The following is a 23,047-nucleotide window of genomic DNA, read 5'->3' as shown; positions in this document are numbered from 1 at the left end:
GGTTGTTGGTATTGTGTATTTGTGTTATTAGACCAAACCAAATCATGCGCAGGTCTGGATTATAACCACAATCGAAAAAAGAAAAAGAAAACAACAACAACAACAACAACCACGAGGCGCTCAACGCCTCAAGGAACCGATTACGTACAAAAACGTTAAAGAGGGTAACGCACAGCCAGCTGCTCTGGGGGGTGAAAGAAACAGAAAAGAACGACGGGCGGGCGAACATGCAAATCAAATCAAGAATGATGGGCAAAAAAGGGGCAGGGTGGTATTCATCAGGGAACTACCCGCATGCAACTTTGAACAATACGATTGGGCAGCCTCTGGGGACTCAAGCATTTTGCCATCCCAGAGCTCTGGGCCATTCAATAAAATGCGAAGAGAAGCTTAACGTGACATTACAATTGGCGACCGCTTGGGAGCTGGAGTTGAACGGCCTCGATCTGCGACGGCCAAGACCGTCTCGAGCCCCTGCCGGGGGCCCGACCATCTTTTCCGAATCAAGTATTCTGGCTCGCGGCCATAACCAACACAACTACAGTAGGCAAAGCGGCATCTTGGCGGACGCTGTTCACCTATCGGAGTCCCCCCTCCACAACGTCAACGAACAGCGGAGCCGGAGGCGCCCAATCGGTGGTTTGTCCATTGAATTCCCCCCCCCCCCCCCCCTTCTTTTCTCCCTGACGTGGACCCCGGACATTAATCCAGACCTGCCGCACCGGATCATGTGCGAGCGAGGCTTGGAGGCTTGTTTCCGGCATGCTTCAACAGCCGCGTCCAGACTACCAGAAAATTTGACCGTGAGTGGAGACGGCTCATTTCCCCATGCTACTTACGATTCTACCGTACTTCGTAATGTAGATCGAATTCGTAGAAATATCGCAGATTTAGTTCCAGCACGTATTGACTCAGACTGGGACCCTATTTTTATTTATTTTTCGTTTATTTTCTTTTCGCGTTCGGCCTCAGAATGCGAGTTTTGGCGAGATTGTCAATCGCTGAACTTGCTGGGGGCTTGTCGTATCCCAGATGGATGAGTGAGTGTGTGTGTGTGTGTGTGTGTGTATGTGTGTGTCTTTCGCGACTTGCAATTCCGGTATGGTGGCGGCGGGTCTGGCGGACGACCGAAACAAGCGCCAAGTCGATAGGAGCTAGAGATGCCCAATTCTCCAAGTTTGGTCAGTGGTCAGTGCTGGTGATTGTTTACAGAAAGGGCATGAATAGCCTACCATAGTATGTTGATTGTACAGAATCCTTGTTGACTCATTGAATTTCTTTTTCTTGGCTTCGACACAGTTTGCCTTTGTACCTTGAGAAAGTAGGGAGTGATGAGTGGAAACAGGAATAAAATATATACGACATCATAAATTTCAATTTCAACTTTCTTTTTTTCTTTCCCCAACTCTTATCTTCAACTGTTTGGTTTTTCTCCTCGAAAAACAAGCTTATTTTTGACGCAAAACTCTAGTCATACGGAGGACGCAGTTCGTTAAACCACTTTAGCGATAAGCTGCCCTTGGGAGCGGATGCAAGTGTTTCCATGCACAGCCACAAGTTTGACGATCTTGGCATTTAAACGTCAGACAGGGGCCAAGGATTTTGGGTTGGGAGATGGAGATCTGCGAAAAAGAAGGTTGTTGTTATTATTGAAACTTGTTGTTTCGTAGATTGATAGTGGGACATAAAAAGGAAGAACAAGAAGAAAGGAAGAGGTATAGTAATAAAGTTTTTTGCAGCTCTTCAGTACCGGACGCGACTGGTGAGAGAAATTGCGATAGACAAAGAGGTACGGCGCTCAGGCACGCGTTCACATGAAATTTGAACCAGACATTTGTACCCAAGAACCAAAAACGACGAAAGGAAACTAGTGAAGCTCGTCCAGTGGATACGATGGCTTTCCGCAATCCGGACGGCAATGAACAGAATTCCCATTGTAGGTAGGTAGAACGGCGGGGCTTTTCGTACCCTGGTTGCCTGGCAAAGACGGGCCCACAATTATAGGTAGCCAGCTGTCGGAGTTGGGGTTGACGAGCGTGTGGAAATTCCAGTGACGAGAGGCAGTAATTACCTAGACCTAGTTGGGGTTGACCAAGCAGACAGACATCCATCCATCAATCAATCAATGTCAATTTCCTTTCCAGGATACCATCACTTACCTACCTTGCCACCCACCTCAGGCATATAACTTGCGCTCTTCCTCACCAAAGAAAACCTATTTGCAGAGTTGAAAAAAAAAAAAAAAAAAAAAAAAAAACCTTTACATCATGTCAGGTTATGTCTGAGTCACGTTGCAATCAAATGTATCTCGTTCATTCGTTGGATTTGCCGACGTTGATGCCGCCATGGAAAATGTGTGGATGCGGGGAAGAAGTGGTGTGGTGTGTGTGTGTGCTTCGAGCCCTGACAAAGCCCACACTGAATTCCTCACGCTCTGGTGTGCTTACTGAGTGGTCGGTCTGCTGCTTGCTGTCTTGACGGTCGCAATGAGGGGAAATCGATCGCGGCTGGACCAAGATTTAGTTCTGCGGTCAAAATTTCGACCTGAATGCTTGCTTCACTCACGTCATTCACAACAGCAGCGCTTCTCTCCCAGTTGCTATTGTCCTGTCTTGTTGCCAAGTACATCATAGAAATCTCTGGAGTAACCTGCAAAAAAACAAAAAAAAAAAAAAAAAAAAAAAAAAAAAAAAAAAAAAGAGACAAAAATGCCAGACAACCCAGATCAAAAGGTAAGGAGCCACTGGTAGAACCATGCTTACCCTTGGCTATAAAAACCCCCCAGTTCCAAAACGTTGATCGGATCTGCTCTTTTTTTTGAAACCAGAAACCAGTAATCATCGTAGGGGCAGGGCCCTCGGGCCTCCTCCTCGCCCTCCTGCTGTCACAGCGCGGCATCCCTGTGCAGATCCTCGAGGCCGAGGCGCACCTCGACGACCAGCCCCGGGCGGCCCACTACGGCTCGGCGGCACTGCCGGACCTCGACCGCGCGGGCGTCCTGGCCGAGGTCAAGAAGCGCGGCATCATCATCAACGACTTTGCCTTCCGCTATGCGGTGCCGGCGGGGTCGCCCGAGGACAAGGACGGGAGCGGGTTTGCTCACATCGCGACGCTGGACACGTCGTGCGTCAAGGACGTCGACGGCTTCGACTACCGCTCCCACTGCCTCGTCCTGCAGGATCTGGACGCCTTGATGCTCGAGATGCTGATCGATCGCATCGGGGATGATGTGGTCAGCTGGCGGCATCGGGTCGTCGATGTAGGGCAGGATGAGGAGCGCAAGGTCGCCTGGGTCGACGTGGTCACGCCCGAGGGGAGGAAGCGAGTCGAAGGCGAGTACGTCGTGGGTTGTGATGGTGCTTCCAGCCAAGTCCGGAGGAGTCTGTTCGGGCAGGACTACCCGGGTTTTACGTGGGAGAAGCAGATTGTGGCGACAAACACCTACTATGACTTTACCAAATTTGGTTGGGGAGATGTCAACATGATTATCCACCCGGATAACTTTTTTGCAAGTCGCCCCCCACAGAATCATAAGAGACCGGGCTATTCGCTTTCTAATGAGGAGGTATCGACTAACAGTCAGCTCATTTGTGTAGATGGCTGCCAAAATGGACTCAGACGGACTCTACCGTGTTACATATGGCGAAAAGTCCGGGTTGACGAAGGAACAAATGCGGGCACGCCAAGCGGCCAGGTTTGAAGAGATATTACCCGGACACCCCAAACCGAGCGAGTACACAGTGGTGAATTTCTCACCCTATAAAATGCATCGTATGTTTGCAAGTCAATCCTGGTGTGCTTTATGACACACCCTACTTTCTCACTGCCAACCGCTGATTTGCCCTTCTGTTTAGAGCGCTGCGCTCCATCATTTCGAGTTGGTCGCATCCTCCTAGCCGCCGATGCGGCGCACCTATGTAATCCATGGGGAGGTATGGGCATCACCGGCGGCTTTGTCGACGTCGGTGGTTTGGCCGACTGTTTCATAGGCATAGAGGAGGGACTTGCCGACGAGTCGATCCTCGACTTGTACAGCGAGAAGCGGATGGAGAAGTGGAAGACGGTCATCGATCCGATATCACAAGGCAACTTTCGCCGCATTGGGTACACGGAGGATCCATCCTCGGCCGCCCAGACGGACGAGTTCATGTTGCTGTTGAAAAAGGCAGAGACGGATCTTGAGCTCGCAAAGAATCTTGCTATGGGCAGCTTGGGTCTGAGATATGACTTTACGCAGCATTACAAGCAAAAAGATTCTGCCACAAATGCGAGCTAATGACACGGACAGGGGGGAAGGGGGCCGTGTGACATCTGTCTAAACTTGAAGTCTTGTTCTCAGGGCGAGAGGTCATGATCACTAGAGAACTCGGGCAAATTCGCTTCTGTTATTTTTGCTCAATTGTTTGCGCTCATGGGAATTAACACAAGACAAGCGACTACTAGATACAATGTTAGAAACCTTAATTTGGTGTCATCGCTCCGAATAATTACTAGGGCCTAATATGCCCACCATGATTGATCCACGTCGTCATGAATCCGACTCGAAACTTGATCCAAAAGCAGCAACACCTTTGGCCTCTAGTCCATCCACCACCTGCTCGGTGACGCGCCGGTTGCTGACGACAATTACGGCCTCGCACTGGCCCATGGCCTTCCTCACCGGCACTATCCTCATCCCCGGGCCGGCGACGTCCTCCTTTGCGCTGTCGATCCACGCCTTCCACGCCAGCCTGACCAGGTCCGGTCTGCCCATCTTGCGCGTGTCCCAAATCACAGCGTCCGGGTCGACGCGCAGCACCGTCTCGACGACGCCCTCGCCAAACGTCTCGAGCGGGCCGTTGGCCGCCCAGATGATCCTGGTCAGGTGGTCGGGCCGCTCGGTGAAGAGGGCCAGGCAGGGGATGATGCCGCAGCCCGTGGCCACGACGATCAGCGGCTCGAACATGGCGGCCACGCGCGCCACGCCGAACCGCGGCACGCCCACCGTGTACAGCTGCGTCGGCGCCGCCGCCATCATGCCCCGCGACCACTCGCCCGCCGCCGACGACGTCACCACCGAGAACCCCGGCTCGCCCGCGTGCGACAGCCGCGGCGGCGACAGCTGCTGCAGCTGGTGCTGGTGGTACCGCCGCAGGACAGATCGGTCTCGCGCCGCCGCCTGCAGAGCCTCGACCGTCGGCTCCGTCGTCGGTGCCGCGTCGCCCTTGCCGATCCCGCTTTCGAAGATGCTGCTCACGGGCGTGGGGAGCCTCGCCGTGTAGGACGAGTAGTTGTTATTGTTGTTGTTGTTGTTGTTGTTGTTGTTGTGGTTGGTGTTGCCGGCCACCCCCGCCGTGTTGGAGCGGCTCAGCATCGTCGGCATGATCTCGATTGGGGGTGGATCTGCCGGCTTTTTTGGGTTCGGGAGAATGGCAAATGTATAAGTCTTCTTCAGCGGCGCGTCCGACATGCAAATGTGCTGCCCGAACTCGAGATCCTGGTAGTCAAAGTTGAACTTGACGCAGTTGTCGGATAGATACTCCACGTGCACCTCGCGCTTTCTCATGTACGCCCAGGGGTATATGACGAGGAAGGTGATGATCAACAGGAGCCAGAAGGAAGGGTTGTCCGATAGTGCGTCGCTGTACGACTGATCGACCCTCCTGTCATCGTGGGCCACCAGCAGGGTCTGGATCCAGACGAGGAATATTATTGTCCAGGCGAGGAATCGATGGATGAGCTGGGTCCAGTCTTGAGTGGCACGGCGGAGTCTGGGAGTAGAGAAGACGAGGATGGTAAAAACGGCGATGAGAAGGGTGTAAGTAACAAAGTAGACGTGGCTCCGCGCCGGAGTGAGGCCGAGATACATGTCTCGCTTCCTATACTCGACCGTCAGAATCACGAGGTATGCAAGGTACCACACACCCGCTGCAACTCCACAAGCACTGTCTACATTACCAAAGAGATCCAGTCAGTCATTATGCCAAGGGCGAACAGTTGTGGTGCTAATTGGAAAAGAGAGAAAGAAAAAAGGATTATAAACTTACGAACGCCTCCCACAGAGTAATACTTGGCGAACAGATAGCGAACGCGGAATGGTATCCTCTGTGGCCGGTCACCAAGGAAATGGAATGGAGCGTTGAGGACATGATCATTGCGGACAATGAGAAGAAACAAAAGGTTGATGGTGAAGCCACTCATGGCAGCTTGGTACGTCAATCGATATGACCCGGTGAAGGTCAGGGCTAATACTAATATCAGCACCATTATGTTGGCACTGAGGATTCCTGCAAAGATCCACTGGTGCGCCGATCCAAACCTGCAGGAACGGGACCGCCTCGGCTCCATATCCTTCTCCGGCGCCAGTTCCGTATCATCTATGTCCATAGGGAGCGTGAGCTCTGAGCTGGTGGACTTTCGAGGCGACGGAGGCCCATCTTCGGACGTCTTGGAGACATCGATCCCGCCGCGCGTAGTCCTGCGCCCGTCTTCCAGCGACCTCAGGATGCCGACGACCTCGGCCTCGCTGTAACCCCGATATGCTACCCGCTGCGGCCTTGCCGGTGAAAACCTCCTGGGTATGCTGGGAGGTGGTGGAGGTGGTGGAGGGCCCTCGTAGAAGGAACCAGCTTCGGACGGGTTCGCAGGAATGGAAGCCGTCTGTCGCGTGAAACTCTGTCCGGTTCCTCGGCCGGAGTAAGGGGGTCGTGGTGGCGGCGGTGGCATGCTCATTTCCACAAACAAATCCGTGTACGGTTTATTGTTGATAGGAGGAAGCTATTAATCCTGTCGTATTGACTATATTTTCGCTTCGTGAAAAAAAAAGATAAAACTAAAAAAAGGAAAAGAGAGAAACCACTAGCTACATCGTCCAAGCCACATGGTACGGTAGAGACATTTTGGAGTGAGGCGGAATAACGCTATCCAATATTTTGTTCGTCAAGTTGAACGAGGTGGCCAAAGAGTGAAATATAAGACAAAAGAAAATAATCCCTTCCAATCTGACCATTTGCCGGTCCCCAAATCCCGAGAATATCATGAATTAATTTCCTGAAACGGCAAAAAAACATAAAAAAAAACACAAGAGAAAAAGGCCTCTTCTCGCTCAACCATCAAGTTTCATAATTTGAATAGAGACTTTGGACGGTGTGCCTGAACCGGCGATGCATCCAATTTAAGATTTTCAGTGCAGACAAGAGCCGTTGCACATACCAGCACGCGGAACGATCATGATTTGGGATGGGATGTTTTGACCTGGGCGAGAATCGGATCGACGCACGACTAGTATAATCAGATCAAAGGGGGTTTGAAATTTCCTGTCTTGGTAATTAAATTGTCCTCCCTAAAGGACCTGACAATGAGGCTGATGAGATGGAAGAAGGTTTTGACATGAAGCAGGTCTTGATGAGGAAAAAAGGAGAATAGTGACAAACAAGGATGATATGGCTTCTTTTGTGGCGCTCCGCCTGCGGTTTGTTTGCCGCATGGTCTGGTTTTGTTAGTGCAGCTCGCCATAATTTTGCCTGGCCACGAGGGAGTGGGCCACATGAATAAAATATCAGTTGGAAACAGGTCACAGTAATTAACTTGTAGTTAAACGGAGACTTGTTGACCGACAGAGGCTTGGAAAAGATCATCACCACGATTAAGTGCAGTCTAGGTTAGCACAGCTAGGATAGAATTGACACAAGATTAATGCTAACCATTGCCGGCACTTCTCGCCAAGGAGCAAATCTGCTTATTAAAGAGTGACAAAATCATTCAACTGAAGTTATCCCAAAGATAGCCGCCCATCAGACAAGATGAGTTTATCGGCCGGTGACTTGCAACAATGCATATCCTTGCAGGTGCAGGGCATTTATGTGTAGCCAGGGTGGGCCGGACAAGCACGATATACATTCCACATGGAGTCATTCAGCCAAGTTGCCAAAGATCGCGAGGTCAAATTAACTTTGTTAGACAGTTTGGCTTTTCTTTTCTCTTCGAATCCCGTGCTGGAATCCCATGCCTGAATCCCGTGGCCCGTGGGTTCATCCGCGGACCCCTGATTTTAAACCGTTGCCCGTGAGGTTTACCACTAGAGTGGACGAAAAAGGTTCCAAATGAAGCAATCTTCCTGGCATCAATTCCAGTCCCTGAGGCTCTGTTTGCCCGAGTCGCATTAACCTTTTATTTTTTTTTTTACCCCTTAACTAACGGACACTAATGTCCTGATCGTCATTGCAGGGGCCCCTCCTCCTGTGATTTAGTGCACAGAAGCAAAATGACTTGCATACCGTTTACAGCTTAACAATGAGCTTAAATCTATGTCACGTCTCCACCTGCAGATTTGTTGACGACGCTATACTTTGGCAGGTTAGGTGTCTTCCCGATGCATGGCGGACATATAGCATATGGATCGGGAGTTCTTCAATTTGTCAGTCACTTGCAGGAGGCTCGGAAGATTCAAAAAGCTTCTGTAAATTGACACGACCAAAACACTAATGGTCTGACAAATAGCAAGTTTCGCAATTTGACCAGCTGAAAGACCTTAGATGCAAATCTGGGACAGTGAAAGGGAAGAAATGTATGTGTCTGTGTGTTTTAATTCTCTCTTTTTCTTCTTCTTTCTTTCTCAAGTATTCTTCCTGTATAAGCTCACATGAAACTTGGCAAGGCTCGAGTATAAATGGAGAACCTCCGTAGACATCAGTCATTCGCTGCCTTGTGGTGTGCACCTCTTTGACGTCAATAGCTCAATGTGATGTCAAGCTAATGCAAGGCTGAACAGCTAGGTAGCTTTTAGCTCTAAACGAATAAGACCGTTGAAAAAAGAACAAAAAGAGATGCTGGGGGAAAGCGCACTGGTACAGTTTTTTTCTGATCTCATCGGCTTCACCTACTACCTCGCGACTAGAATGTAGAACGCGAACTAACTGCTGCCTCCAACTTTGTCCTTTGTTTCCTTGGAGTATTTTGTTTTCCGGCTTCTTCTACCTCGGTTTCGAGGTCAACTCGGTAAAAAACAATCCCTCTTTCTCGATCGCACTCTCAAAACTCCAATTCTTGGTGCTATTATAAGCATGGCATTCCTTTTCATCCAATATCCCTAATGTTCTTTTCTTTTTCTTTTTGCACACATCGCACCTAGTCATTACGCCAGATGCGCCTTGCAAGCCCTGACGTCTCTTGCTTCTGACTCCTTCTCAGTTATACCTCGTAGTTACTGCAAAGCAAAGGGGAAATTTGAAGAAGCTATCAACGATGTCGAATACTGTTTCAAATTTCCTTCTCTGCCCCGTATACGCTTGCAGTTTACCTACACTTTCCCTTCATGTCGTAGTCGTGACATTTGACTGACTATGCATGCCTCACGTCATTCCTCCTGTTCACACTCAAACCTCGTATTTGTCAGTTTAACCATGCGTGAACTCGATGTTATCTTTTCTGACATCCATTTCTTTAGATGCATGACTACCCAAACAGGTGTGTCCTTAACTGTCAGCGTGACCTGAATTGGAGACATAGACCCGGAAACGGCAATAAGATCATCTCCGGTTTGTCCCTTGTGGTACGATTCTAAGCCACTTTCCATCTCAAAACAGTTCGTGCTGATGCGGTTCTAATTATGTATCGTCCTCATTCTCAGTACATCGGGAACAAGGCCAAGACCATCAGTCCGGACTTTTCGATGCTTTCGGCAGGTCTCATCGTGCTCATGGAAATAGTCTAGATGTTCTAGCTACATGAATAAGTTGATTCCGCTACTACCCATACTTGCGAGTCAAGAGAATTGATCGACATGTACTGCTAGCAAGCAATCTTTCATGCTCTCCCGGATGGAGAAAAGGTACCTAGATAGAAAGTACCCTGGGACGATATATCGCCGTCCAAACTACCAACAACAGGCATCGCCTATCTGCGCAGTATTAGGGGCGACAATAACCTTCCTGTCCCTGTCGGTCATCACCGCGGCCGCGTGAGTTGCTCCGGATTATGTGAATTTTTCATTGCCACACCGCCTCCAAGGCCATGAAAAGCCCTCCGCCCCGACCGATGAGATGAGGAAAAAGAAACCCCGGGGATGGCACATTATCGCACCAAAAAAAAAAAAGAAAAAAAAAAAAAAACGGCTTTCCTGACCTCCAACTTCAAACCTAACTGCAAGGCTAGTGATAGCTGTTCTTGCAATATTTTATCCGCTCATCTTACTTTCGTGGGAAACATTGTGGCATCGCATTTCTTTGCACCCTTCTAGGTAAAACTACGACTCCTTATGGCTGGTCCCACCCTTGTCGAACTATGGCCCCCTGTTAGATCAGTCGATCTTCGGCATACAAGGAGCCTACCCATATATTTTGGGCTGTTTCGGAGAACGATCCGTTCTCGCAGTCAGGGGTGATGCTTGCTACTCTTTGTACGTTCAATTCCTGTCGATATCCCCAAACTACACGGCTAATATATTGATCTTCGACGGGGTCTATCTATCTCCTGGATTGCATCACCGACCCCCAGAGAAAGTGGACCCCCTTATACTCAAGTTGTAGCTGAAGTCTAGATACTGATTTGCTTTTCGTTGAATTTGTATACGGACGCAAAGGAGAGATACCTGTGATTGAGAAAATATTATTCGATCGACTGGGGATTTGTCAAGAGCATGATTAGGCTCAAAATTTTCAGTGTAATACGGGCTACGTTGCAAGCTTTTCAAGGCAATAGACCCAAGATTATCACGATAATGTAATAGTAATCCCCAAACCAGGAGGTTGGCAATTGTGCCAAAATACACAACAATATGATGCATCTCAAACATCTAAAGCTCATTTGTACCAATGAAAATACTCAACCGGCATCCCGACCTCTTTCTCGTTATATGCACGCGTTCTCAACATCAGCGCCCACCGTCAAGAAAAGACGGCTTCCCATCCAGCATCCTCAAAACCCTTGCTCCGCCCTCCACCTCTCTTCCCACCCAGGGTAGAAAGGATGCTCATCCAACGTCCCGGCCTCCCAGCCCTTCGGCGCGACCCCCTGCTCCACCTGTTCCTCGGCCCACCGATCCAGCACAGGGAGGACCAGCTCCCGCACGTGGCCGACGGCCTTGTGCGGCACCACGAGGGCGGGCTTCCCCTCCCTCAGCACCGTGGCCAGCAGTGCCGGCACGAACGGCTCCGTCCTCAGGCGCGACAGCGGCGTGAAGACGGCCTTGAAGTTGAAGGCCACGGCGCCGCTGCAGGGGAGCCGCCGCAGCGTCTGCCAGTCGCACCGCAGCTGCACGTCCTCGATTGTCAAGTCCTGCTCGGGCAGCGCGCACCTGCTCCAGCCGCCACCACTTGCTCCTCCTCCTCCTCCTCCTCCTCCTCCTCCTTCCTTCTTCTGCGCGCCTGCCACCGCGCCAGGACTCGAAAACAGCGGCGCGCAGTCCTCGAGCGTCCACGAGCACCGCTGGATCGGCTGGTCGGTCGGCAGCCGCGCAAAGTACCGGTCCATGCCGAGCCCCATCTTGGCGTTGTAGTCGACCACGGGCCTGTGTATGTCCGCCAGCGAGAGCCCGCGCTTGGCGCCCGCGTCCCACCCGACCGACGAGCAGATGAGCGCTGCGCGGAGGTGGTACAGCCCCGTGTTCTCGTTGCGGAGCATGAGGGCAAAGTCTTCGGGCACGGTCGCCGCAAGGATCTCCAGCGGGTGAAGAGCTGGCGGTGCTGCAGGTGATGATGATGAGACGACGACTGTCCTGGTTTTCAGGAGCTTATTGACCAGGATCGTCTCATCACCCTCCACTTCGAGCCGAAAGTACTGCGGATAGCGCTTGCACAGGAACCGAACAACCATCTCCATCAGTTCGCGGCAGGCCAGCTCGGAACCGGGCTCATAATACATGATAAGGTCACGATGCTGGCCCAGGAGTTTCTGGCGAGCCGCCATGGAAGTGTGGTAGTTTTGCTCCAGCTCGATCCAGTAATCGGGCTCGAGTTTCATAAGAGCTTTTTACGGATTAAGCTCATTTCAGAGAGAGTGTCAGACAAGCCCGAGATGCTCCAAAATGCACCAATTGAAAAATTCCTTTTTATTGTCCTCTTGGAAAAGACCTACCCATAGTCTGGTGATACCCCCATCTGAATGGCCGAAAAGGGCGAAACGTAGCCTTGGAAATGTCAAATCCATCGCCACATGGTTCCGGATCCGGCACGCCACTCAGCAGTGGGTAATCTGGGAAACGGCCGAGGGCCCGGATATCCTTCAGATTGAAACCTGTCGGCGTCAGGAGCCCTGCGTCCTCGTCTGCGTCGACGCTGCTCAGTGCTCGGGACGTCGGCAGCGCCTTGGCGGCGAGTAGCTCCGGGCTAAGCTCGATGGCCGAAAACGAACCTTTTTCGTAATGGGTTCGGGTAGGAAACAATTTGGAGAGGAGGTGTCGCCTCGAAGGTGGAAAGACCAGCTTAGTGCTCGGGGGTTTACCCTTTGAGCCAAACTTTATTCCGGAGCTGGAGTTGGCCGTGTGTCTCCGATGTATAATCCAGGCTGCCAATACCAAGATCGTCGGAATAATTAATGCCCACGTGGCAAAGCCAATGCGGATTGGTATATGAAAATCCATCGTAACAAGTCCCATGTCTGAATATAGGCAAATAGAGTCAGGGCCCTACGGCATAGGTAGTTGGGTTGTCTTGACGCCATCACAACCGAGGCCCACGCCACCGATGCGGAGATTTCATACAGATATATCGGGATCGCTCTGATAAGGTGGTTTCTCACACCATCCCGACCCCGCATGAAACAATATCTTCTGACATCACCTGACATGAATTATATCGGTATCTCTGCTTGATATATGGAGAAGCTGTCCTACCGTGATGTGCTGAGCACATCAACCTACCTTATCAAACTGTATGCGATCCACTTGTGCTTCAAATAAACCCAGAACCTAAGATTGCATGATACAGAGCTCTCATTTCTTGGGCCAATCAGACCTGCCATGTGTCTGTTATTCACCCACTTAGTTCTGCAGGTAGTTGGTCGAATGCATGTTGTCTTAGGCCACCAATAGCAGTACAAGGATACGGCTACTTATCCTGACGCTTGAGCAACCTCCTCTAATTAGTGTTCCCTACATCCAATGGGAAAGAAATAATTATTTGCCAGGTGGTTTCCCCTCCTATTTATAGCTACAATTACTTGGAGTTTCAGTCCTCGATCGCAGTATATACCTGCAACATTGGACGGCCGGTTAGTAGCCAATTCAATGCATTGGACATATCCCTTGTCACAAAAAGAACATCCTCACCAAAAATAATCGCACAAGCTCAAAAGGTTGCTTAATCGTCAAACTTATAACTTGGATTTCAGTCTCGTCTCGTCGTAGATCCCCCTAAAACATAAACCTTTAGCGACAACTAGACCTTTTCCCGGTTTAAGCGTAATAGCCATTCCCGACACATCCTTCATAGTTATAGATAAAACTACTGAGATATGCAGAATCCACGACCAGCCACGTCCAAAACCTCATCGAAAATAATGATTCGGAACGCCGTCATTTGAGATTAATCGGCTTAGAGACCGTGTTGATCGTTTCCGCTAAACTCACCGGCGCACGTCGAAACGGTCAAGGTTCATGACCTTGTCCCAAGCGGCCACAAAGTCCTTGGTGAACTTCTGCTGACCGTCAGCGCTACCGTAGACCTCAGCGAGGGCACGGAGCTCAGACTGCGAACCAAAGATGAGGTCCGCGCGGGTGCCAGTCATCTTCTTGCCAGACTTGCTGTTGGTGCCCTCAAAGACCTCACCGTCAACCGACTTCCACGAGGTGTAGGGGTCGAGAAGGTTAACAAAGAAGTCGTTGGTCAGCTTTCCGGGATTTTCGGTCCAGACTCCGTGGCTAGAGCCATCGTAGTTTGCCCCGAGGACACGAAGACCTCCCACAAGCACAGTCATCTCCGGTGCCGTAAGGGTGAGCTGCTGGGCGCGGTCCACCATGATCTGTTCGGTGGAAACACGAGAGGTTCCCTTGCCGTAGTTGCGGAACGCATCGGCTGCCGGCTCGAGGTGGGTGAAGCTCTCAACATCGGTCTGCTCCTGGGTAGCATCACCACGGCCCGGGGTGAACGGAACAGGTACACCAGCAGCCTGCTCGAGTGCAGCACAACCGGCAAGAACAATCAGGTCAGCAATTGAGACCTTCTTACCGCTCTTCTCGAAGTCTGCCTTGACTCCCTCAAGAGCCTTGAGAACCTCGGCAAGCTGCTGAGGGTTGTTGACCTCCCACTTGTTCTGCGGCTCAAGTCGGATGCGTGCACCGTTGGCTCCACCACGCTTGTCACCTCCACGGAATGTCGAGGCAGAAGCCCATGCAGTCTGGATGAGCTTGGAAGGAGCAACACCAGTCGCAAGGATAGCCTTCTTCAGGCTGTCAACGTCACCGCTGTCAATGATAGGGTGGTCAGGAGTCGGGATCGGGTCCTCCCAAAGGAGAGTCTCCTTGGGAACTTCAGGACCCAGCCAGCGGCTACGGGGACCCATATCACGGTGAAGGAGCTTGAACCATGCACGAGCGAAGGCGTCCTTGAACTGCTCTGGGTTCTCAAGGAAGCGGCGAGAGATCTTCTCGTACTCGGGGTCAAAACGAAGCGACAAATCGGTGGTCAACATCCTTGGCTTGTGCTTCTTGCTAGGGTCGAAAGCATCAGGAATAAACTCCTCAGCATTCTTAGCAACCCACTGGTTGGCACCAGCAGGACTCTTTGTGAGCTCCCACTCGTATTTGAAGAGGTACTCGAGGTAGTTCATGGTGAATTTGACGGGCTCCTTGGTCCAGATGACCTCGAGACCACTGGTGATGGTATCAGGGCCCTTGCCAGAACCGTGCTTGTTGGACCAGCCAAGACCTTGGTTCTCAATGGAGGCGGCCTCAGGCTCGGGGCCGACATTGTCAGAGGGTGCGGCACCGTGAGTCTTTCCCACAGTGTGACCACCTGCAATCAGAGCGACGGTCTCCTCGTCGCTCATGGCCATACGGCTGAAGGTAGTGCGGATGTCCCGTGCGGCAGCAACCGGATCCGGGATTCCATCAGGACCCTCCGGGTTGACGTAGATCAAACCCATGTGGGCAGCTGCCAGAGGCTTCTCCAAGTCGCGCGTGTGAATATCTTTGTGACCCTTCTTGGACTCAGAGCCGTCGACGACGCCCGAGTCCTTGTGACCCTCGTTGCCCGAAGAGTAACGGACCTCGTTACCCAACCAGGTCGTCTCGCCGCCCCAGTATGTGGATTCGTCAGCCTCCCAGGTATCGGGGCGGCCACCGGCGAAGCCAAAAGTCTTGAAACCCATGTCCTCAAGTGCGACGTTTCCGGTGAGCAGCATAAGGTCGGCCCACGAAATCTTGTTGCCGTACTTCTGCTTGATAGGCCACAACAGGCGGCGGGCCTTGTCGAGAGAGACGTTGTCGGGCCAGCTGTTGAGAGGGGCAAAGCGCTGCTGACCTTGGCCACCGCCTCCGCGGCCGTCCGTGACACGATATGTGCCAGCGCTGTGCCAGGCCATACGGACGAACAGACCGCCATAGTGGCCGAAATCAGCAGGCCAGTAGTCCTGAGAGTCAGTCATCAGGGCACGAAGGTCCTTCTTCAGGCCCTCGTAGTCGAGGCTCTTGAATGCTTCGGCATAGTCGAAGTTGGGGTCGTATGGGTTTGTGGCTTCTGTGTGCTGGCGAAGGATGTTAAGCTTGAGGGTGTTGGGCCACCAGTCACGGTTGCGGGTGCCGCCACCAGCAACGTTGGCGGTGCGAAGTGGACATTCACCCATGATTGCAGCCGTATGTGTTTCTTTCTGTTTGGATTGATGGGATTTTGTTGATGCGGATGATGCTTTGTCGTCACTATAGGACGCTGCTTTGAGAGAAGACGAAGAAAAAAGGAGACGGGAAGTAGAATTGGGTGGCCAAAAGTTTCGGGGTCGGGGAGTTGCTCTGTATGATATTGTAGCACCAGCGGCAATAGCTCCAATACCCCGCGTCCCACGCTTGACAAACCACTGCATTGAGCCCCGCATCTGCACCGGTCGACCCTGTCTAGCAGGGTGGGTTTCTAAACAGTAGTAAGGACCGTGGGTCCCTTCCAGAGTCGTCGGATGTAATGTAGCAGCGTTAATTGGTTGATTGATCTGGATGCAATTCCGAGGTCGTTCCGTACCATGCCCGAAGTCTGCGTTGGCCAAAGAGGTGCTGTGGTATTTGAGGGTCGACGCGTCCTAACGGAGCTGTGTAGTCTTGGTCGAGCGAGCTAGGCGGGGTTTAAGCTTGCACTGTACCGTCGAAGAATGGCCAGCTTTTTGCCTTTTCTTCTCCTCATTATCTGCTTGGCGTAACACTTTGGCTCAAGGGTTCGTTGTCAAAGTCAGTCCAAAGTATAATATAGTCATACGGACGGATTAGCTACTCCGTTGGTTGGGTAGGGATCACATTGAGCAATGCAATGCTTGCCATGGTAGAATGTTGAACATGACGGAAACATCTACAAGAGGACTGCGTCTGGGATTCGGCCTGGAACCTCCAAGCTTTCCGACACAATGCGATGGCGAAGCAGACTGTGCGTAGCAGATATATCTGGGATGAAACGATGGTCCTGGCGATATTCCATTTCTTGCGCCAAGCTATCGCCACACAGATAATGAACGCAGACACCACTAATCTGTAGTATCAATATGCACAAAGGGCACCATCGTTGAATTAGCGCCCCGAGGCAAGAAATCCAAACCCCTACTGCCAGCACATTCCATAGCACGCAATGCATTTTTGTATCATGCCATGGTTGAGGAGCGGAGCCTCGAGATGCGTCCAAGTGGCGACATGAGCTCCAGTATTTGGAATTCCAGACACAATTGGAAGCTTGCACGACGTCGCGTCGCCGTTGCCAGGACAGCCTACCGTGCTAATGCGATTCGGCTTTTACTGTCCAGTTTCGAGCAGCTGAGTACCGTGGAACCTTTTACAAGGTACAAGTCAGATCGATTATGTGTGGCAGTTCTAGACTACCAAGACTACCACTACTATAGTAGGTAGTGTGGCAATTCTTCATACTTTTTCTGTGGTGGTGGGGTTACGGCTACTAGTCGGTCTATATGACGTAATTACCTTAACCTATCGGCAGTACGGGCGGTTTCACCATTTTCCATCATTTTGGAGACTTACCGCCCCTCTTCCCCCACATGCTCATGATCTGCCGCAAGCTATCGAAGCTTGCCTGTGGAGATAACTGCACTGGCATGCTGAATTGTAAGCAGTACAGCATAGTAAGCTATTCCTAGCAGCTCAGCACAGAATTAATGTGGATACCTGGTGGGTAGCTATCCTTTTCATTAGGTTGTTCAACAGGCATTCCTGGTTTGCTTATTGGGCGTTCGACTAGATTCTCGAATCAGGTGCTTCCTTTTACACATTTTCCCAGTTTAGCGTTCTTGGCAATATACGTGGTAACCCTGGCAAGCCTGGCAAACAGCCCACCAAAATCCAATGCCTTCGGAGGTTCAGCCCAGAGTTATCGTAATTGGTCTTTGGTGGAAGAATTCCAGAAGTAATAGCATCAGATATTTTTGGACATGGTAACCTTTCACAATGATCATTCATTCTGTCTATAATAGAAAAACTTTAATTTCAAATCCTCATATATATGGCTGGCAAAGGCAGTTCGTGGTCTTGAAAAGGTCTTACCTTGACGTTATGCACTGACAAAGAAGCACCCTTTTTTCAATGGACGATTGCTATCGTTCCGTGCAGGGCACCCAAAAGCACCATTGAAATAAGAGTAAAATATTGGATAGTAATAGGTTAAGTAAAAGTAACCAGAACACATCATAAGTGAATATTTGATAATCTGGAAGTTATTGCTGCGTCCAAATGGGCACTAACTTTCTTACCTCGAGGTTTCAACTGAATACCTTGGTAATTGCTGGATATTATTAAAATATCATGTATTCTTATAGAGACGGGGCTTTCAGCTAGCAAACTCCTTGCGCCAATCTTTTTGGCACTACATAGTGATTGATATATCATCAGGATATTATACAAGATGAATTGGAAACATTTTTCAATGAATCTACGAAGAAGGGTAGCTTGTCTACACAGTTTGAGCAAAGGGGCGACTGTTGTACAGATAATAGCCAAAAAAGTCTTGCGTATCAACGATACCATTTCTGTGTTTTTCAAAGTTAGTTTAGAATGTGTTGGTTCTCTGCCACTTGCGTAGGAAGATACCTTGACGAACGCATTCGTGAATCGTGATTGGGATTGTTATTTATTGACGGTTTTTCATAAGTTTGTTAGTTACATGCCTACTCCTACTGTCAAACGTCCATTTAATATATGTTGTTCTCTGAGTATCGCTTGTATAACCAGCTGTTAGGAGAGTTTTGCGTCTCTGACTTCTGATATTCTAGGTATCCGGGACTTGAATTGCTTGAACCTAAAGAGGTGCTTAAGTACTCGGAGATTATCCTAGACCGGACCCGATATCTTGTCTAGTGCGATTGTTTTAGCTATTCCACAGTAACTTCCTGACACTGTTGATTATTTGAAGTAATAGCTCTTTGATTATCAGCCTGAGTGGGAGTCTAGGCCGTGTTATAACTACAAAGCACATGCCATCCTATTTAAGTTAGATCGAAGTATCGAAATAGCAAACCCGCGAATGCGTCCATAACAAGGGAGGTATGTGGTCTGACCGAAAGGTTGGCAGTGCAGGAGTAATGGGGAAAGAAACTAGATCGGCATTGAGTTTTGATTCGGAAGCGATAGACCTCCTGATCTTGAAAAGTTGAAGCCAAGTGCTAACGCTCTGTAACAATGAGGAACATTTAATTGCCAATTTTGATCTTTGCTTTCAAAACTTACAAACATGTCTGGCTTTATCACCAAGGAGCCCCTCTTCGTTTTCTCATAACCTCACTACCGTTTTCTTTAGGGTTGCTGCCAACCACCAATTGTAGCATATGAAGCTAGCTGAACTGTTCCGTACTGGACCGTATATGGGGGCTCATACAAATCAGACTATTTCTCTCATTGGCACTGCCTTGGAGCAAATATTATATAATTCTTCATCTCCCTTTTGATCGTCACATCTTTCTCGTGCATAACCACTACTGTTGACATGCCAACGACAATTTGCGATCAGCAGGCCCGCTTCCGGAATTAGTGCACACCTGAGGCCCGGCCCTAAATGATTACCTGGGCCTAGCTAGCTAGAATGGGCCAAATGGCCTGGCCTGTGCGAAACGTACCCTGTTTATGTCGAAGTGGTTAAAATTTTGGATGCTTAAAATTTTCAGTCTCGTTTTGTGCAGCTCATACGCCTTCAATAGGGGCAGAACCGAGTGAATTATTGTGGGATATAAATGCTTCTCCATCCTGGTTATGAGAATCGAAATTTGTTTATACGTGGTAATATATGGGCCAACGGCTCAGGTATTGCTTAGTGTACCATAAATTGCTTTTATTGGCTCATTCTCTCTGCGTCAACTCTGTCTGATTTGTGTGTCTGATTTTGTCAACGTTCCGAACCCCTGCAATGAAATGCTGGCCCCTGCTGTTGGTGTCAACGAGTCTTTTTGCTTGTCCAAGGCGATCATTTGTCTGTGGCGCATCGGACAAGCGCCAGCTGTCAAACTTGGTTGTATTCCCGTTGGTGTACTGAAGATGCACCGGGGCATTGCCAAAATTGCTTCCAAATTTCCAGGTTGCTTTTCGATAGGCAAAGCCCAAGACCAGTAGTCAATCGAATCGAAAAATTTACCAGAGTACGCGCTGAGGTATTCACCGAACCGTGGAATGGAGGACCAAAATGGGCATATCAATGCACCACCGAGGAATCTAGAACATGGACAGCTCACGGGTTTGAGATGGTACCTGCGGGCGGGGGTACATTCCGTCCGGCACCCCCTGTCATTTAATTTACGACCACCCCGGCATTTGGGACTGAACACATGGCAGTGCAACAATGCTTATCAGTAAAAGCTGGAACTGACACCTCTCAACCGCGAATCTGCGATGCAGCCAAGCTGGAGAATCTCTTGTTTCTTCTTCATCGCGCCAATCTTCCCTTAGGTATTTCATCAACCACAAAAGAACGACCGTCGCAAAGCTGGCTCGTTAACAAGACGGAAGCGGGCACCCGCGCCCAGATATCTCCTAGGTTCCTAGTACTCTTCAATTCATTCGTTTGATCATCGCCTTGCGCTCCGAGGTTTTTTTTTTTCTCTCTTTTCTTTTTTCTCACCATTCCCTCACCTCATCTCTCACACAACCCGTCCGATGGGTGACGGCTCGCACGACGATGGCTTCTTCAACAGGCTTCAACTTCAAGACCGCTGGGCAGGCATCTGCCGTGCCATAAAACCATACCTCCCGCCCGTCAATTTTATCACGGTCCACCACGCCTACTTCATCTTCATCGGACTGATAGTATCGGCGATTTTCTTTGCATTGGCCGACAGGGAGGAGTTCAAAACGCTCAGCTTTGTTGATTCATGGTTCCTCATCATGTCTGCATTCACGGGCAGCGGCCTCAACACTGTCAATCTGAGTGAACTGGTCGTTGCCCAGCAGGCCATCTTGTTCGTCATGATGGTCATTGGAAGCCCCGTTCTGGTATCTCTTTTCACCATTTGGTTTCGCGTTCGTATTTTCGAGAAGCGTTTCGACCGCATCGTTGAAGCCGAAAGGGAGCGTCGCCGACGCAAGCGCGCAACTGGTGCCATGCTTGGCATGGCTGGGGCCATGGCCGGTCTGCCAGTAATGTCGACTTTTGGCGCCAGTCCCCGTCCCAATCCTCAATCTCATGAGGAACGTGCCAAGAACGACGCTTTTGAACTTTCAAAGCCCAATTCGCCCAGGCCCCGGGAAAAAGACGGCCGTCAAGCCGAGTCACCTCAGTTATCACCGTTCCTGAACTCCACCCCGATGGCCATGCACCCGCAGGTGGCAACACCTCAGAGCGACTTCCAGGGGGACATTGCAGCTCCTTCGCCACGTGGTCCCAGGCCTACCCTTTCGCCCGGCCAGAGTCATCGCCAACGACCTCCTATGTCGCCGCTTGCGCGCTCTGCTACTATCAGGACTGGAACCACTGAGGCCGTAGGAGAAACTGGATTCGACTTTAGGACTTTTGTTCGTTCACACAAACATTCCATCGGGCGCAATGGCCAGTTTTTCGATCTTGACGACGACGAGCGCGAGTATCTTGGAGGGGTCGAATACCGTGCCCTCAAGCTATTGTTCGTCATAGTTGCCATCTACTTTGTTGTCTTGCAGATCCTGGGAGCCATTGCGCTGGGCGCTTGGCTGGCCGTCCACGGGCGAGAAGTTACCGCGGTGAATGCTCAGGATCCCTGGTGGTCCGGCATATTTCTGGCTATTTCCTCCTTCAACAATTGCGGATTGACGTTGCTAGATGCCGGTCTAACCGCCTTTGCAGACGACGCCTTTGTGCTTACTGTCATTACTTTACTATCCTTTGCCGGAAACGCCGCTTTTCCTGCCTTTATCCGAGGCACCATATATCTGGGACGTCTCTTTTTCAAGCACATCATCGCCCGCCACGGCCCCGAATCCGACGAGTACGGCGCTTGGGAAGAGGCTTTCGATTTTATCCTCAAATACCCACGACGCCTATTTATGCTAATGTTTCCCTCAAAGGCCAACCTCGTCTTTGTCTCTTTCTTTTCAACAATCGTAGCCGTCAACTGGATTGGGCTCCTTGTCCTAGGCTTGGGAAATCCGGTGCTAGATGCATTCCCGCTGGCCAAGCGCGTCGGTGTGGCGCTCTTCCAGGCTACGACGACGCCCTCCGGTGGTTTCTCAGTATTCTCGATATCTGGCCTGTGGTTCGATGCCCAGGTGCTTTTACTTATTGTCATGTATCTCGCCGCGTATCCCGAGATTATAGTGATGCGTAATTCTAATGTAGGTAACAGGATTCTTCTTACTTTGTTATAACTGACCATGAGCTAACCACTTTTGCTGTGTACGACAGGTCTACGAAGAGCGGTCGCTCGGATTATATTCTACCGCAGAGGCGGCCAAGCAGGACGAGGAGGAAGACGCCGCGGACGAGGCAGCAGCAGCAGGGATGACGCTCATCGTCCCACAGCTCTCGGCGAACTCCATGTCCCACGCCAGCGGCATTTCGGCAAAGCCTAGTATAGCCACGGCAACCATAAAAACGCTGGCGCAAGCCGGTCGGCGCGGCACCGCATTTGTGGGTAAGCAGTTGCAGCAGCGCATGAGCGACTTTCAGGGTGTGGGCATCGACAATGCCGCGGCCCGCCGTCGCTCACAGGCCGCCGCGTCCCTCCCAGTCATAGTCGGGATCAAGAGGTCCAAGAGCATCCAGTTTGAACCATCGCCGGCCGCTACGGCGGCATCCGATGGTAGTGTCAGTCTAGTCTCGCAGCACCTTCGCGGACAACTGGCGCACGACGTATGGTCCATCGCACTCGCATTGTTTTTGATCACAATGATCGAAACTCTACATTCAATAATTGACCCACGCACGTTTAGCGTGTTCAACTTTCTCTTCGAAATCGTTTCAGGCTATACAAACATTGGTATCTCTGTTGGTTTGCCCGACCAAGCCTACAGCTTCTCTGGCGGCTGGTATACCGGCAGCAAGGTAGTAATGATACTCATGATGATCAGGGGCCGACACAGAGGGTTGCCTGTTGCGCTAGACCATTCGGTCAAGCTGCCGGGCTGGGACGACGTGGCGAGGGAGGAACAGGACGCAGAAATCCGGCGAAGTCTCAGCATAGCTCGTGCCAGCATGGAAAATAATGGCCAACAGCAGGTCATTTACTAGCCACAAAACAATTTACCCATATCCGATCCAAATCTACACCTAACTATGTGCATTCACTGGGAAATCCGGGCACAGACGATCTCTCCATCTCTATTTTAGTGATGAGCGGACAAGTAGTGACAGCGGCAATGATTAAAGGTTACGGTTCCACCGTGCTGTATTCGAAACCGTTCCTGTTTGGGTGCGAAGCGAAATGCGAGTTATTTGTGCGTGGGAACTAACTGCATCTTTGCAGCAGACAAGACGCG

The 23,047-nt window shown here is 50.6% G+C and overlaps 5 protein-coding genes across 5 annotated transcripts; 2 read left to right on the top strand and 3 right to left on the bottom strand.

Annotated features, from left to right (window-relative positions):
• Positions 1 to 2,708: 2,708 nt before the first annotated feature.
• On the top strand, positions 2,709 to 4,276 carry PgNI_11375 (uncharacterized protein; the record flags this gene model as incomplete). Its single annotated transcript, XM_031131342.1, has 4 exons — positions 2,709 to 2,732; positions 2,828 to 3,565; positions 3,597 to 3,771; positions 3,855 to 4,276. The coding sequence occupies 4 exons, from the start codon at positions 2,709 to 2,711 to the stop codon at positions 4,274 to 4,276; spliced, it is 1,359 nt and encodes a 452-aa protein (XP_030976703.1).
• A 252-nt stretch (positions 4,277 to 4,528) lies between these two features.
• Positions 4,529 to 6,705, bottom strand: PgNI_11374 (uncharacterized protein; the record flags this gene model as incomplete). Its single annotated transcript, XM_031131341.1, has 2 exons — positions 4,529 to 5,928; positions 6,027 to 6,705. 2 exons carry the CDS (start codon positions 6,703 to 6,705, stop codon positions 4,529 to 4,531), a joined length of 2,079 nt encoding a protein of 692 aa, XP_030976705.1.
• A 4,188-nt stretch (positions 6,706 to 10,893) lies between these two features.
• Positions 10,894 to 12,633, bottom strand: PgNI_11373 (uncharacterized protein; the record flags this gene model as incomplete). Its single annotated transcript, XM_031131340.1, has 2 exons — positions 12,052 to 12,633; positions 10,894 to 11,942 (listed from the first exon to the last, which is right to left on the bottom strand). Exons 1-2 carry the CDS (start codon positions 12,569 to 12,571, stop codon positions 10,894 to 10,896), a joined length of 1,569 nt encoding a protein of 522 aa, XP_030976731.1. The 5' UTR covers positions 12,572 to 12,633.
• Positions 12,634 to 12,796: 163 nt separating this feature from the next.
• On the bottom strand, positions 12,797 to 16,169 carry PgNI_11372 (uncharacterized protein). The gene is made up of 3 exons (XM_031131339.1): positions 13,544 to 16,169; positions 13,244 to 13,327; positions 12,797 to 13,166 (listed from the first exon to the last, which is right to left on the bottom strand). The coding sequence occupies exons 1-2, from the start codon at positions 16,000 to 16,002 to the stop codon at positions 13,288 to 13,290; spliced, it is 2,499 nt and encodes an 832-aa protein (XP_030976702.1). The 5' UTR covers positions 16,003 to 16,169; the 3' UTR covers positions 12,797 to 13,166; positions 13,244 to 13,287.
• A 4,085-nt stretch (positions 16,170 to 20,254) lies between these two features.
• Positions 20,255 to 22,799, top strand: PgNI_11371 (uncharacterized protein; the record flags this gene model as incomplete). The annotated part of the gene is made up of 2 exons (XM_031131338.1): positions 20,255 to 21,904; positions 21,975 to 22,799. The coding sequence occupies 2 exons, from the start codon at positions 20,255 to 20,257 to the stop codon at positions 22,797 to 22,799; spliced, it is 2,475 nt and encodes an 824-aa protein (XP_030976732.1).
• Positions 22,800 to 23,047: the final 248 nt, after the last annotated feature.

Source organism: Pyricularia grisea, chromosome VI, assembly GCF_004355905.1.
Source record: "Pyricularia grisea strain NI907 chromosome VI, whole genome shotgun sequence".
Taxonomy (NCBI): domain Eukaryota; kingdom Fungi; phylum Ascomycota; class Sordariomycetes; order Magnaporthales; family Pyriculariaceae; genus Pyricularia; species Pyricularia grisea.
Note: the sequence above shows the minus strand (reverse complement) of the source record. Positions and strands in the feature narration are given on the sequence as shown.